Here is a 15,254-nt window from a genome sequence, read left to right as displayed (position 1 = left end):
TAACAGAGAACAGTTTCCCTGAACAAGTTTCATTATGGGAGTAAGCACTAGACTGAGATCCCATGTTGATACATGTTTTATTCAGGGTGTAAACATTAAGACCTTTCAACCCTTTTCTCACCCTTCTGTAACAGCTTTACTGCCCATTAAAACAGGAAGACCGTAGTATATGCTTTGATCTGAAGAATCCAAATTTTCAAATTCTTAATAATAAACACGGTTTTGGCTCTTACTTGCTTGCAAAGGTAGTATTTTCAGTTAGGTAAAATCATCCCACAGTCCTTGGAAGCAGCAGACCAAGTCTTCTGAGACATTTAAGTAGTCCCAGGTCAAAATGCTAGGAAGTTCTGAGTAGTGTGTCTGAGTTAATATCACACTTGGTAAGCAAACTACTGCGAAAAATGAGGCATCTCTCTCTTGGGAAATAGTAAGAGAAAGTTCTAGTTCTGGTGAATTCTCCACATACAAGAAAATTCACTAGACATTGACACATCCCCTCCTAGTTCAGATGGAAAGATTAAAGAGAAACGAGCTGCTTTTCTTACTCTGCCCTATCTTTTGCATCACTGTAAATATAACTGATGCAATTTTGGAGCTGAACTGTAAACCTAACACTCTGAACCATTTGGCATTGCACTGCATGCTTCATCTGGCTAAGCCATTCCAACGAAAAAAATCCATCTCTCTGGAATGACGACTTCTAGTGTGGCTTCTCTGTTCAAATAAGGTCCATCCATGTCCTCAAGCCTTAGTGGATCAATGATGCACTGTGTCATGTTCTGGCTTGGTTGGCAGAAGAAGAGGATTCTCCGAAGTCCCTTTCTACCAACTAAAGAAACACAGTGCTTGCATTCCCAAGGATTTAACACTTTTGACTAGTAAAAGAGAAAGCAGCTTTGTCATGAATGGAAAGAGAAAGCTGAATCTAGTCTTTGCACACGTGAGCACCATGTGCATTTTCCGAAACACAGGCAATTACACCCCTTCTGACTCCACGGATGAGAGTTCCGAAAATGGAGAAGCATTAGTGTGTAAATTGTTGGTATGTGAGACATTCTTAACAACTCTTCTTGTCATGTAATCTGTTCTCATAGAGATGCTAGCTGCTCACGGAATCCTTCACTTTAAATTAATTTCATTTATTTTTTTTCTACAAGTACGGAATGATCATTCTATAGTAATGGAGAGTTAAAGGTATGCTCAGATAGCAGCTCACGCAACTATTTTAAGAAATTATAACTCTTGCAGCACCAGGCTCAGGGTATTGATTGAAAAGCGAATACAGGAGAGCAGCTTACATTAGATTTCTAGCACAGAAACAGTCTGAGTGAATTTCCTCTGTCTACTATAAGGTCTCCTTACAAAATTCACATTGCAACCACCAGTTCTTCCCAGCCATGAAGGACAGCTAGCAAACTGATTTTAAGAATCTGCATTTTAACAATATAATTTACAGACTATTTTACCATGGTCTATCTATAATGTTATGGAAAAAAGGCAGAATAATTGAGGTCAGTTGACAAAATAAGTTATTACATTGACCTTGAAGACTGAAAATACCATTACAATACAGCTTAATGGTGTGTGCCAAACCCAGGAAAAATGTATATGATCAGATACACAGGTACACAGATAGACAGATACATACACTCATTTGAAACCCTTACCAAATAAGGAGAATATAAACGGAAAATAATATTTTTTTCTTGGTATTTCGTGAATAACTGTTTAGATGATGGTCATTTACACTGGAACTCCCCCCTGATGCCTAATTAATTTTTCCAGTACAAGTAGCACAAAGCAGAAGCCAAGGAAGAACATGAAGAGGAAGAAGAAATAATGCCTTGGTGTTATTTTTTCTGGTCTGAAACAAAACATTGCTTTTGGAAAGACAATTTTTCTATTACAGAATAACAGAGTGGTGGAAGTTGGAAGGGATCTCGGGCAGATATTTGGTCCAAACCCCCAGCACAGGAGAGGCCGCCTAGAGGCAGTTGTCGAGGTCCATGCCTGGGTGGCTTCTGAATATCTTCCAGGATCGAGAATCCACAGCCTCTCTGAGCAACCTCTTCCAGTGCTTCATCACCCTCCCAGTAGTAAAAAAGTGTCTCCTGACTTTCAGACAGAACATTCTGTGCTTCAGTGTGTGCCCATTTACTCTTGTCCTGTCACAAGCACTACTGAAAACAGCCTGGCTTCATTGCACCCTACCTTCAGGTATTTATATACGTTAACAAGCCTTTTCTTCTCTTGGATAAACAGTCCCAGAATCAGAAAGTGCTATTACCTTTAAGCAAACTACAAAACATTCAGGCTGATCATATTCCCCTCTATTATTAATGTTGCACTGTTTACAGTAAACAGTAAGCCTGACATAAATTGCTGACAATGAAAATCTTACTTTAGATTTGTTATTTAATTTACTTACCCCAAACAGGTAATCTCCCACATATTGCAGAGGGTAGCACCGCGCTTCAGAGAGACACTTTTTGTTTTGCATGTGACAAATCTTATTATGGATGAATACATGAGTTATTTCGTGCTCTGCATTTTGAGATGAACATATGGTTGCCTTTCCAGCTTGAAGAACTCTAAATAAACATATTTGGAAATATGTATTTAGTGCATTATATTAATACTGCCTAAAGCTACATTATAATTCACAAACTACAAGCATGCAAGTGCAAAAGAATAAGGGTTCAAGATGTAAAACATGGCTGAACCTTCACTACAAGGACAAAAGGGTGCTTAATAGTCTTCAGAGAAGGAAAAAGCCTACTTAATAAGACATTCTTCTCTTCACAATGTAGCACTATTAATTACAATCAGTGTACATCTACATATCTGATAGAGCTTTACCTGTGCATTTTTTCAAAGATCAAATTTGGTGACAGCAGCTATAGCACGATGTCTCCCACATGGTAATGGTCTTTCAATTAGGTTTTACAGTAAATTAAGTGGTTTACCAAAAATGGAATATTTTCATAAAACAAATACATTTTTGGATTTCATTGTGAAGTCATTTACAGCATTTGGTGCTCTCCAGCACCATATACAGAAAATAGACTGTTTTGTCTTTGAGTCACTACTACATGTATGAGTTTTCCCAAGAGCAATTTCCAGAGTTGTACTGCTGCAACTATTCCTCTTTCAGAAAAGATACAAGACAAAACAATAGTGGAAGAAATAAGGTCTCTTGACATGCTGGATATATGTTTTAGTTTTCGTAACCCAGGTGTGTAAAAAGAAAATGATGCTGGTCTCACACACTTACCCATCCAACAGCTAGGCATTAAAGGCAGGAAAAGCATAGAAAGAGGAAAGAAGGCACAGTGTTGTAAATATTAGAGAAAAATCAATTTTTCCCTAAAGCTACAGTGGCCTTTATGAGTGAAGACAGTATTTGCTGAAGTCAAAAAATATCTTTCAATGTTTTCTGACTAAGTAAAAGGATTCCCACGTTGGTGAATGGGAAAGCGTCTGGAAAAAGAGATTCCTTCCACAAAACTGCCTGTTCACATCTCTCACTGATGTAGTTCCTGTTAAAGGTTATTTCCATTCAGAGAGTTGTGCAAGACAGTATGTCAGATCATAAAGATCTGCATAAGCATTTTTTTTACAGAATTTTTCGCAAGCGTAGCAGGATCTTCCTGCAAGACGGCACACAGTAAACTCTTCCACTCGGACAAAAAAGTAGCCTGCTAATACAAAATGTCTTTGGTTGTCAAAATCAGACGATGGGAACCTCAGCTACACCTCACTTGGTCTTTAGGAACTGCAGACAGAAGGCATCCCACGATGCAGCATGCATCCCTGGACCATGATCAACGAACTGCATTTCCCTGTTTGTGCATCAGTGTTATGCCCAGACCTGAGCCACGCTCCTAAATAACTGGGATTTCAACAGAAACTGGGGCAGTGTCCTCTCCTGCAATGAACATAAAGCTCTAAATGCATCGGGGGATGTTTGCTTCTGGTACAGCAGCAGCTTCTGGTACTTCTGGCCTGCTTCTGGTACAGCAGAAGCAAACATTACTTAATATGCTCTGGGACTCAATGTACTATTTAAACCATGGAATCCAACCAAATGTGTAGGAAGAGTATGGGGAAGCTGGGGAAATAGCTGAAGTGCAAGAATTCTAGGGCTGTTTTCCTTGTCTCTTTTTTCTTTCATACTTTTGTTTTTTCCCTTCTGAAGTATCTCTATCTACATCATACCAGAAACATCTAGAACAGTACAAATTAGGTCTTCAGGGCTACAAGAAGCTGTTGCATAGATGTGATACAAAAAAACCCATCAGGTCAGTCACAGTGTGGCCCAGACCCCTAAGACACAGTTCACAGCTGGTCAGGTCAACCCCGCAAATGAAATAATGTATCATGTTCCAGCTACCATTTAAATATAACATCCACATAAAGTAAACGACTACTCTTAAAAAAATGTAAGCCTCTGTTTCTTGTCTCATGAATAAAGTTTCTGGAAGCAGTTAAAATGAAAGCGTATGAGAATGTGTGTTATTTTTGACTGTATACTAAAAGAAAGCAAGAAAAGCGGTTATAAAAAGTATGGACGTATATTATTGAAAACGATTCAGAGTTTGAAGAGCTGGAGGTTGTTAAGGACCAAATTAAGTGGGATGGAAGAACAAAAATGTGGTCAACCACACAATAAGTGTACCATCGTTCATTATTTAATCTTTAAGACATATCCTCCTACCTTCTAATGGATGCCATTCGTTTGTCACCTTCCTTAACAGGGAGGACAACTTTCCATCTGTGGAAGGCCCCTGGAGCACCAGAGAGTGTCAATTCTTCGCGCCATCTTTTAGGTGCAGATTGCATTTGAGGTGAATAATGGGTGTCTTTTTCAATTTCATATCCCCATTCATACGTTGTTTCATCAAGCCATCTGCCACTTTCGGCACTATTAATTATGTACTCCTTAGTTAGTATCCACTTTCCTAAAAAGCAAATGAACTGTCAACCACAAAAGATTTTCTGTGCAGACAAACGGCAATCAGCTGAAGATCTAATATATAATAAACTTCAACCTTTCTTGTGCAAATAAAAGCCAGAACTGTAAGTACCATTTAAAAAACTTCTGCCTACCACAAGAGTTCTCTTCTTCACGCTTCAAAATCAGAAATCCCATAATGCCACTGAAAATGATCGTTTTGTTTTCTTTTAACGATTAAGTACCTTTTCACCCTTCCTAGATAAAATACTTGTCTATCTATCTCCTCAAAAATCTGGAATTTTCGGCTTTGCAGATTTTGTCCTTATGACTTCCAAGGAATGTTACTTAACTCTTTGTTTTAATATAATTTGACACTTCTACAAACGTACTAAAACACAGTAAACAGGATAAATATTTTACCACCAATGATTAAAAAGAAGAAGGAAGGTTTTAGTAAGTAAGCTGCTTCTATGTTCTTAACATTACTTGCAGTGTGAGTGTAGTGAATACCAATATTAGGGGGATACAGTTTTAGACTTTTGTCTTTCCCCTTTCTTCTTTTGACATCTTTTTCTCTCATCCCTTGGCTCCACCTCCTCCGCCTCTCCTCTTTCATCTTCCGCATGTATGCTTTTGATACAGTACGTAATGATCTTCCTCTTTTTCTCTGTCTCTCTCTTCTTACAGGTTCAGGTCAAGAGCCGTGGTTAGTACCCTGCTCCTGTATTGAAACACTACCTACAGAAGACACTGTAAGAGCAATTGACTGGAATTGTGTGAAACTAATTGGTTTCGCAGAACAGCAGGGTTGACTGGCAAAACGTCTCAGTGCAGGAGCACAGATGGTACTTCCACACAACCCGGCACAGGTACCAGTAGACTTACGACTGGAAAAGGTACGCCGTGCACAACCTGGATGTTAAAATCACTTTCGTTTCAAAGTTTCCATCTCAAAACTTCTGTCAGCTAGGCAGCCCAAGACTGGCATCCTCCTTAGTATTCCTTTCACCTCTAGGGAGTTCTAAGTGGGTTTAAAAACGACATTTTAGTCTTACTTGGGAAAAAAACTGCTGTAGGAATTAACATGCTCTCTCTGCCATCAAGGGCAAAAACAATGATTATACAAAAATAGTACCTCTTCCAGGACTAAAAAGTACTAGATGGTATTGGGGAAGATTTGCAAGTATAGAAACAGAGGGTTTTGGCTGCCATGTGGACACTACATATCTCATTTCCACCCAGTTCAAGAAAACACCTCCAGATGTTTTAAATCCTGCGAGGTAAGAAAATATTAACTCAAAGGTTTATAACATTTAAGATTAATTGCTGTTCCACAAATCTATCTGCATTTTGTTTCCACCATGGAAACTTTTGTTCAATTTCCTTTCTGACTAGAGAGCAATCAGTATTTTACATCAGTACAAGGAATCATCTGTGTATGTATACATATACATACATATATATATATATATATGTACACCCACCCTAAATTCTAGCAGCAATAGATGATTGAAAATACCTTCTAATACAGTATGTAAGTACCAATATGAAATACAGAAACCTACTTGTGTCTTTAAACCCAATCCTATGTTTAGTTACTTCTGTCTGTTATCTCTTAAGTTTAAGTTTATCCACCCTAAAAATTGCTTTAACACTTTGGTATAATATGATATAGGGAAATAAAGATCATATTTGACCAGTTAACAGATTGGTATTGTGAAATCGAGTTAACTGCACAAGATTTTCCAAACTCATCATAAAATCCTTCCATGTAATCTGCCTATAAAGAAATCTTAAAATACAGGATTGTCAATCTAAAAGCATTTTAGTTGCTTCTGGACAGATTTCAGCATCAGGCCTCAGGTAAAAGAAAAGCTATAGGAAAGACCAGACCCTTGTGCCAGAATGGCAAGAGCCTGGAATGTCCTTTTGCTGCATAAACAGGAATTTGCAGACAGCAACCTTTACCAGGGAACGCTGTGTGTGAATTTGGTGTTAAAAATCCATGGTGACTACAGGTGTCCATACTCTCTCTGCGCCCTTTTCAAGTGAAATGTTTTGAAGCACCCATATCATTTGACTACGACTTCAATATCTAACCAATGCATAACAAGGTTTTCTGTTTGGGAACAGATGCAGACTAAACAAAGGAAGATATCAGGAATACAATTTAGGAAAAAAATCCAAACCAAAAAGAACTAGAACTTAATACTATGTTAAAAATCAAGGTTCATGGAACAAGAAGAATGAGGGTTCGCCATACAATTCATTGATGAAATGAAAACATATAACTAGAAACCTTTTAAGGGTCATGTCTATTTTTATATTACGATCCGAAGAAATTTTACAGCAAACCTTTTACTCACCGGCTGCACAGGCAGCTAAGAACTTTTCACTCTTGCACAGCTTTTTTGCTATAAGATGCGTACAATTTCTGTATTTCTAAAAAAAAAGCAAACAACAATATATGCTCATGTCACTGGAAACAGTTTAACCTCCTTGGGCATTTATACATAACTCTGAAATACCACACAGTCTTTTATTTTAAGGCTCACATTTCTTACTTTCTGTGCTAAGTATCAGGTAGTAAGGAGCATCAGTTCAGTAGAAGAATTCAAGAGACATTAAGAATCTGTAAAATATGCTAGACAAATGACTGAAAAGAAGTAGATGTCTTTTGAACTGTTAACATTTAAAGAGTCTAAACGTCAGTCACAGTCTTAAAAAAAATTTTTAATCGAATTTAACCTGATTAACCCAGCATTCCACAGTCTATGATTTCTCACGATACAAAAAGTGTGTTTGTAATACAACTGAAATATGAAGTGAAACTTACAGAGATGTATGTTCTTTACTTAAAAATGGCAAGCAATACCTTATTATCTAGAAAAACACAGTCCAGTTTCAACAGCCATTTGAGCAGCGCCTTTTTATCTTGTTTTTTAAATCCAGTTAATTGGATTATCCGCTTGTGGCTGTGACTAGCCATCTGTTAAAAATAAACAAAAAAAGAAGGAAACCACAAAAACGGAAACATCAACATACAAAACACACATCGCGAGGTGCCTGAGTGAAGTTAATAGTGGTTACTGCTTGTTTTCGCGATAAAAAGGGAACACACACGGGGAAGAAAAACCCCCCCCTCACCCCCCGTGTCACCTCACGTTGTCACCCGTCACTGTCCCGCGGCAACGGGGTGGGACAGAGACCCCCCCAACCCCGGCCTGAAGGACCGAGCCCCTCGGCTGCGCCGTCCCGGCCCCTCAGCGGCTACGGGGGGACTCCCCGTGAGGGAAAGCCGCTTGCCTTCCGCGGGTCCCGGGCGGGAGCTGCGGGGAATCGAACCGCCGCCCGCTCTCACGTACACACGCCATGAGGACGGCGGAAGGAGCCGCTTCCTCCCCGGGCCGCGCTGCGATCCCCGGCGCGTTCCCGCCTTCCCCCCGCCCCGCCCCCGGATGTGTCGGCGCGGCCGTTCCGGGCCGTTGTCACTGACGCTCCGCGGTCGCCGGGGCCGTTCGGCGCGGAGCCCGGGGGGGAGCCCGGCCGGGTAAGTGTCCCCGGCGGGGCTGCCCTTCGCCTCCCCTCCCCTCACCGTGCGGCGCCGAGCGGGACGGGTCTCGGGAGGGCCCGCTGGCACCCGCCGCGCAGCCCCGGCGTTCCTGCAGCCGCCTCGGGTGTTGCGCAGTTCCGAGGCTTCCTGGGCGGTGACGGGGCCGCTCCTGGGCGGCTTCGCGCCTCAGCGCTGGGCGGGCAGAGGCGGCTTCGCTCCCGGGCGGGGGGAGGGTGGTGGAGGGCGGGCTGGGGAACGAGCTGGCGCCGCCTCAGTGTCCAAAAATCAGCGTTTGTGTCGCTCAGCTGAGTTAAAAAGAGCGGGAAGCTTTGGTGGGGCTGCGGGCTGAGCACGGAAGAGACCGCGCTGGCAGGAACCGGACGGAGTTCGGAGTGGGCGCGGGTTGAGCTGTTTTCCCTCTGGAACATCTGTGAGAGGGACCAAGGATTTCTGATCCTCAGTGACCTTTTCACAGTTACCTCAGAGAAACTTTCAGAGTGTCTGGTGCTACGTGATGGCTGATCCTTAGGGGAGATGGGCAGGAGCCGCTGCAGCCAGATAATCACAGAATCACGGGATGGTTTGTGCTGGCAGGACCTCCCCAGCTCCCCAGTTCCCCCCCTGCCATGACAGGGACATCTTCACCAGCTCAGGGTGCTCAGAGCCCCGTCCAGCCTGGCCTGGGATGTCTCAGGGATGGTTCATCCACCACCTCTCTGGGTACCTGGGACAGGCTCTCACCACCCTCAGGGCAACAATTTCTTCCTCATGTCCAGCCTGAATCTCCCTCCTTTAGTTTAAACCATCACCCCTTGTCCTGTCACAACAGCCCCTGCTCAAAAGTCTGTCCCCATCCTCTCGGCCCCTTTTAAGTCCAGAAGGGCTGCAGTAAGGTCTCCTGGGAGCTTCTCTCAGCTGAACAACCCAGCTCTCTGAGCCACATATTTTGGCGAAGGGTTGCTCAAGTTGGTACTGACTCCTCCTTATGGAAATCAGTGTTTCATTTTTTTAAAATTGGAAAGCAACATGAAAAGGTCAAAAAAATGTTAAGATTGTGTCTCAGGCACTCAATTTAGAATTTAAGGATGTCAAATTGCCAAGATTATGATTGATTGTGAAACTTTATTTTGGCTCCCAGTGTATTTAAGAGATGACATTGACTCGATTCCTGTGCCATGTTATGCACTGAATGGATAGCATATGAGAAATCTGTTAGTGCTTTATAATGAATAAATTTAGGTATGTAGAACACTTTTATCCCTTTTTTTTTATACAGTTGGAGAGTAGAAGGCACACATTCAGACTCAAGAAAATGAAAAGATAAATTGAATTCCCTCCTTAGAGAACTGAATGCTGCTCTCTCCCGTTCCCTGGAATTCTTATGTGGTAGTGGACAAGTCTCTTCATACTAATTGAGGTAGCTGTTTCATATATAGGACCTGTAAACTGAGAAACGTATGGCAGAACTTTCACAAGTTCTGAACGTTTGTCACTGCAGCTCAGATCAACAGCAGCAATGCAGACATAGGTATTCTTGTGGGAAGAAAACGAGAACCACCTACTTTCAGACATCTAAAATCTGGCAGCACATAGGACTCTTGGTTTTAAATCTGTCCAAGTTTCCCAGATATCAAAATGGAAAAATAGTTCTGCTGGGCCTCACGTGTGCCTTGTGTTGCGGTTTATAAAGTTTTCTGTTACATTTAACGCTTGCTGAAGTTTCTCCCATTTTTTGTTTCCTTAACGTTGAAGCTGTATTTTTGTATGCAAGAATGAAGTAGTAATCATTAACAACTTCTTAGTCTTTTTTATATAAGTGGCACTGCAAAATCTTTAAACATCTACTTGAATATTCAGATTTAAATGGCTACATTAATTGCTTACATTTCTTGATAGACAACAAAGATTACTTGCATTTTCCAATTTGTATCTGTAGCACCTTTTTAACTGTTTGTCGCAGTGGAGTAATTTAGGGTTCTGCTCACTGCAGAACAATGTTTAGATTGCTCAAAGAGAAGTGTGACTTTAAAGAGTTTGGTGGCAGGTTCACTCTATTATTTACTGCATGGGGGAAGTATGCCACAACAAATGCTGCCGACCTTCTCTTCAGGTGCCTGTATCAGTTCTGGTGCAAATTTTAAGGATTCTTCTCTCCCTGATAAACATTTGCTCTGGAGTCTGTATTTTAGAGCTCCAGAGGCAAACTTTCAGGGAAGGCCTGTACCCCCATTCGCAAAACCAAACTTTGAGGTGTTCCTTCCATGATAACCGTTCGCTCTGGAGTCTGTATTTTAGAACTCCAGGGGCAAACATTCAGGCGAGGCCTGATAACCGTATGCAGAGCAGACTTTCAGGAAACAAAATTCTCAGGAAAAACGAAATTGAATGGAGTAGAAGAGCGGGAGGGCTGGCTCGAGCTGGGTACCTGCATAGAGGTCCCCCCAACCACAGAAAAACGTAGACTTTTGTATCTTTACAGACCATTCACACCATGATTCAGTCCAATAGCAACATTTCACTTTGGAGTCTTCTTGCTTCTCACTGAATTCTTTTCACCGATCTCACATGTGCTTTTGTTTTGCTGTAGACGTTGTTTGTAGTCCATAGCCTTGCAGGTGCTGTTTTGCCTGAATAAATCCTTTCATCTCAGCAAAGTGCAAAACAGCCCTTATCTTGCAAGTGTTCAGTGTCATTTGTAGTTGCTTTTGGTAAATATGAGCAGAACTTCACAGCTTAATATTTCAGCAAATCCAGCTTACCAAGTAACGTGAAGCAGAGACTGTATTAAAAATCGCACAGCTTTATACTTTTAGATGATTCGTTATCTTCAATATGCATTTACTTAAGCTAAATGATTGGCATGAAACTGCTGCAAGTTTGGCTGGAGGGGTTCAAGTGCATCTGCCACACTATTGAGTTGTCAGCACTGGAAAGGTATTAATTTTATTTCTTGTGACTGGAGTGCAGGAAACAAAAACCTTGTGTTTGTTTTATAGAATGTAATCTAAAGTTTAGCCCACACGTAATCTGTTGTCCCTAAATACTTTTTTAAAAATTTTGATAGTAAAAACCTTTCTTATTTAAAAACTAGGAACACAGTTCATATGAATACATAACTCTGGGTTCATTTACTCTCATAAAGCTGAACTAAATAATGCTTGGATTAATATTTTTAATGGTAAAAATTTAATTCTTATTAACTACTACTAACTACTGACAATTAACTAGTTACCAACACCAGTTTTATGCCAGAGGGCTCTTAACAGGCTGGAGAATTCTTCAGCATACAGGACAATAAATTTCACGCAATGCTATAAACAAGCTGCTCATGAAAAAGTTGCATACTTATGTAATGATCAATTGTTACCTTTGAGACTTAAAATTTTCTAGGTTATTTTTTGATTGGTTGGTTTGTTTGGTGTTGTTTTGTTTTTCACTTGTCTGTGACATATAATCTATGTGGAACCAAAATAACTGAAACCTCAAACTTTCCTGTCTATTTTTACTTTAAAATACACTGTTACTGATGTGTAGCTTTAAGAAATCAAGAACATGTTTTTACCTTCAATTTAGTCGTGTCTGATAAGTTTGGATTTCTCTTATCCTCTCCCTCTATCAATAATGTTTATACAGCTCCCATGTCTTCAGTTCTTTTGGAAGCCGAGATCCAATTCCAATAAATAGCTATTCCTTTCACTCTTTCACAAAAGAGTTTACTTATGGTGTTCAAGGTGCCTCTCTCTTTCGGAATTCTGTAACTGCTTCTTTCTTAATTTTATTTCCTAGAGAGTCACAAAAAGAAGAATTTTCATTTTCATTCCAGTCTTCTAGCTTTCTACCATAAGTTTTTGTTTCCTTAATGTTCTACACATAATTGTATTGCCAGCATGTCTTAGCCTTGAAATTTCACTCTTTGCATTTTCCCGTAGATAGCTATTTTATTTCACTTGAAGTGTGCAGTTTTCTTTCTCCAGGCCTCATTAGTGTTGCCATGGTCAATGTGATCACCACTGAACCTTGTCCTTACGTGTTACAACCTCTTTCTGCAGGCTTTCACCACCTTTTCCTTCACTTTGCAACTTAGTTTTCCTTTTCTTGTTGTATTTTTGTTTGGTTTTGCATTTTTTGTCCTTCAGTAGTGTTTTGACTTCCCATATTAATAATGGTATGTGATTTCTTGCATTAACGGGGATAGTAGATACAATCCATGCATAAATATCTCTTCCATTCTGAAATATGATCTTTTTTTTTAATCTAGTAGAAGATATTTTGCATTATGTGCATAACATATTTTCCATCACACAAAGAAGTTCATCAGTTGACTGATTAACAATTTCAGAGTTGAAAAAATTTATTAATTAGAGCTTTTTACTTCTGTTGCCTCAGCATAATGTATATATGCTTAAGTAGTATTATTTGACAAAACAAAAATCACCGTGCCATAGGCAAATTGTGGTTAAACATTTAGTAATCACAGCTTTGAAAAAAAAAACCCACAAAACACAACAGAAGCTACACTGAAAAGTCAGTTGCGAAAGCTAAAACACTATGAAGTGACTCCACACTGCCTTCATGTGGAGAAAAATCTGACTTTGTGCCATGTTTTAAGTCAATTTTGTAAGTTTGTCTTCCGTATGAAGGAATAATGAAGGAATTTTAGTTTTCTTCTATAGTGATAAGGCATTAGAAGACTTGGAAATAATATAAATGTAAGAGAAATACATAGAAGATAGAATAGCTTCTGAATAATAATTATTCTTCTATAAGTGTACCTGTAGTTTCTTTCATAGGCTGATGAATATTGCAATGGCAGAACAAGCATTATGGAAATCGTTGCTTTTTTTCAAGGCTCACTGATTATGTAAATTCTCAGTTAGCATAGCTTTGTACTTATATTTAAAAGCATCTTCTTTATGGTCTTTTCAGGAGGTATCAGTTGTGTTTCTTCCATGTAACTTCTTTTTCTGACCGTTGTAAGCTCAGCCTGTCTTCAATCTGCGTGTGTTCATCTGCCCTTCTGCCGATTCAGGATCAGTTAACGTGTGTCCGTGAATCTGTGTCGAGGGACAAATGTCGAGAGCACAGAATGGTGTTGAGTGACTTGTTCAGTAACTCTTCTGTAAATTATGCCAAGCTATATACTTTATGTGTACTAGTTCGCTCAGTAGTGAATTAGTGAACCACACTCATGACTTGGAATAAGGTTTTGTTTGTTTTTTATTTCTTTTAAAATACAAGTACTGGGATACTTTCATTTTGCATTTAGTACTTACTTTTCCGAACACATAAAGTTCAAGTTTCTTGTCTGTGCCTGATATGACTTAGTCCCTGGCTGCTTGGACCTTCTTTTTTAATCATATTGCTGTTCTCCTGCCCTGACCTAAATCTGCTAAACCTGCCTGGAATACTTAATTGACCTAATTCCCCCACTGACTTTCTAATATTTTCTCCTACATAGGAGATCTATTCTGATGTGATCAGCAAATTTTCCTTCATCAAAGTCCTTTCTCTGTTTTTCTGAGAATCCACATAAGCTCATTCAGATTGTGTATGTTGATTTTAATTTTTTGGGGGGAGGAGGAGTATATCTTAAAATGTACCTTTCTTTTGCATATTATTCTTCCCTAAGTAACTGCAGGCAGAATAGTAAAGGTGTGTAATGGTAGCAGAAATTATATATTTTTCTTAATAATTGTATGTTGTTAAATAGAAATGTATATACTCAGAATATTCCAGAATGGTTTCTTCTTTGCAATAACTGCTCTCTCCCCCCAGTTTTATTTCTCATTAGGCAACTGCCAGCAGCACGATTGATGCCCTACAATGCAGATAAACATGAATCTTGGCTTGTAGACATCAGAAAATCAAATTAGGCTTGAGATAACAGGTGGGGTAACGTGTACACTTTTTACCCTCTCTACTCTTTCGTACAGAGAGCAGGCAAAAGGTGTAAATGACGGTGGATGGAAGGAGAAAAGAAAAATAGTGAACAGAAGTTAGGAGAAAGTATGACTTAAATTGTAATAGGGAAGGTAATGATGATGCAACAAGCACAAGATAGTATCAGAATACCATATAGTATGTTACAGTTCTATTTATGCATTTTATCAATATGTAACTGTAAGTTTCTACAAAATTGTGACATACAAGTATCTGATGCAGATTTAATACAGAAGGTGAGGTTAACAGAGCGTCGTAGTGGTTCCTTGTAGCTGTTCAGTTGTCCCTTAAGGTGAAACCCTTGTCATCAGCAGATCTTGCAGATAACTATTGTATTCTCACAGCTTGCTTTGTCATCTGTCCCTGCAAATTCCAGATTGCTGGGGAGGGCAAACTTACCCTGGGATATCAGTCTCTTGAGTGTCTCATGAAGATTGTAGTAGAAGCATTCAGTACTAAAATAATGTGTTCATTAGTGGGTGTTTTTATTTTATCAGAAATCATTTTCTACTAGACTCCAGAAGCAGACAACTTTTACCAGAGAATAAATCCAAAATTAACTGTCAGAGTAATAGAAAAAATATAGATCTTATTCATGTGGTAACCTGTTGCCATAAGAAAGTGGGTTTCTCTTCAGATAGGTTTTGAGATCTGTTGCAATGCCAAATAAGTTGATACATAATTTTACTTTTCTCAGTGAGACTTGTGAAGAATTCACTTGAATGAACAAGACATTTTACTTAATGATTGGTTGTTTCCCACCACACTTGTGGAGTTGGGAGTTAAAAGAAGTGGAGTTTTGTT

General features: G+C 39.7%; 2 protein-coding genes across 6 annotated transcripts in view; one reads left to right on the top strand and one right to left on the bottom strand.

Moving 5' to 3' along the window:
• Window positions 1-8,708, bottom strand: part of SLF1 (SMC5-SMC6 complex localization factor 1) — a 40,334-nt gene extending 31,626 nt beyond the window's left edge. Inside the window, exons 1-5 of one of the 4 annotated variants that reach the window (XM_065046960.1) lie at window positions 8,553-8,708; window positions 7,833-7,946; window positions 7,324-7,399; window positions 4,718-4,961; window positions 2,429-2,591 (exon numbers count right to left, since the gene is read on the bottom strand). In XM_065046960.1, coding sequence (XP_064903032.1) covers window positions 2,429-2,591; window positions 4,718-4,961; window positions 7,324-7,399; window positions 7,833-7,946 — 597 coding nt within the window. In that variant the 5' untranslated portion in view covers window positions 8,553-8,708. Of the gene's footprint in view, window positions 1-2,428; window positions 2,592-4,717; window positions 4,962-7,323; window positions 7,400-7,832; window positions 7,947-8,116; window positions 8,421-8,552 lie in introns of those variants that run through there. The other 3 variants (XM_065046961.1, XM_065046959.1, XM_065046964.1) reach the window with 3 other exon arrangements.
• Window positions 8,399-15,254, top strand: part of KIAA0825 (KIAA0825 ortholog) — a 244,823-nt gene continuing 237,967 nt past the window's right edge. For both annotated transcript variants that reach the window (XR_010469181.1, XM_065046958.1), the window contains exon 1: window positions 8,399-8,507. The gene's annotated coding sequence lies outside the window, so the exon portion shown is untranslated. The remainder of the gene's footprint in view (window positions 8,508-15,254) is intronic.

This window comes from Columba livia, chromosome Z (genome assembly GCF_036013475.1).
Source record: "Columba livia isolate bColLiv1 breed racing homer chromosome Z, bColLiv1.pat.W.v2, whole genome shotgun sequence".
Lineage (NCBI taxonomy): Eukaryota > Metazoa > Chordata > Aves > Columbiformes > Columbidae > Columba > Columba livia.
The sequence above is the reverse complement of the archived record's forward strand: the minus strand, read 5'-3'. Positions and strand labels throughout refer to the sequence as shown.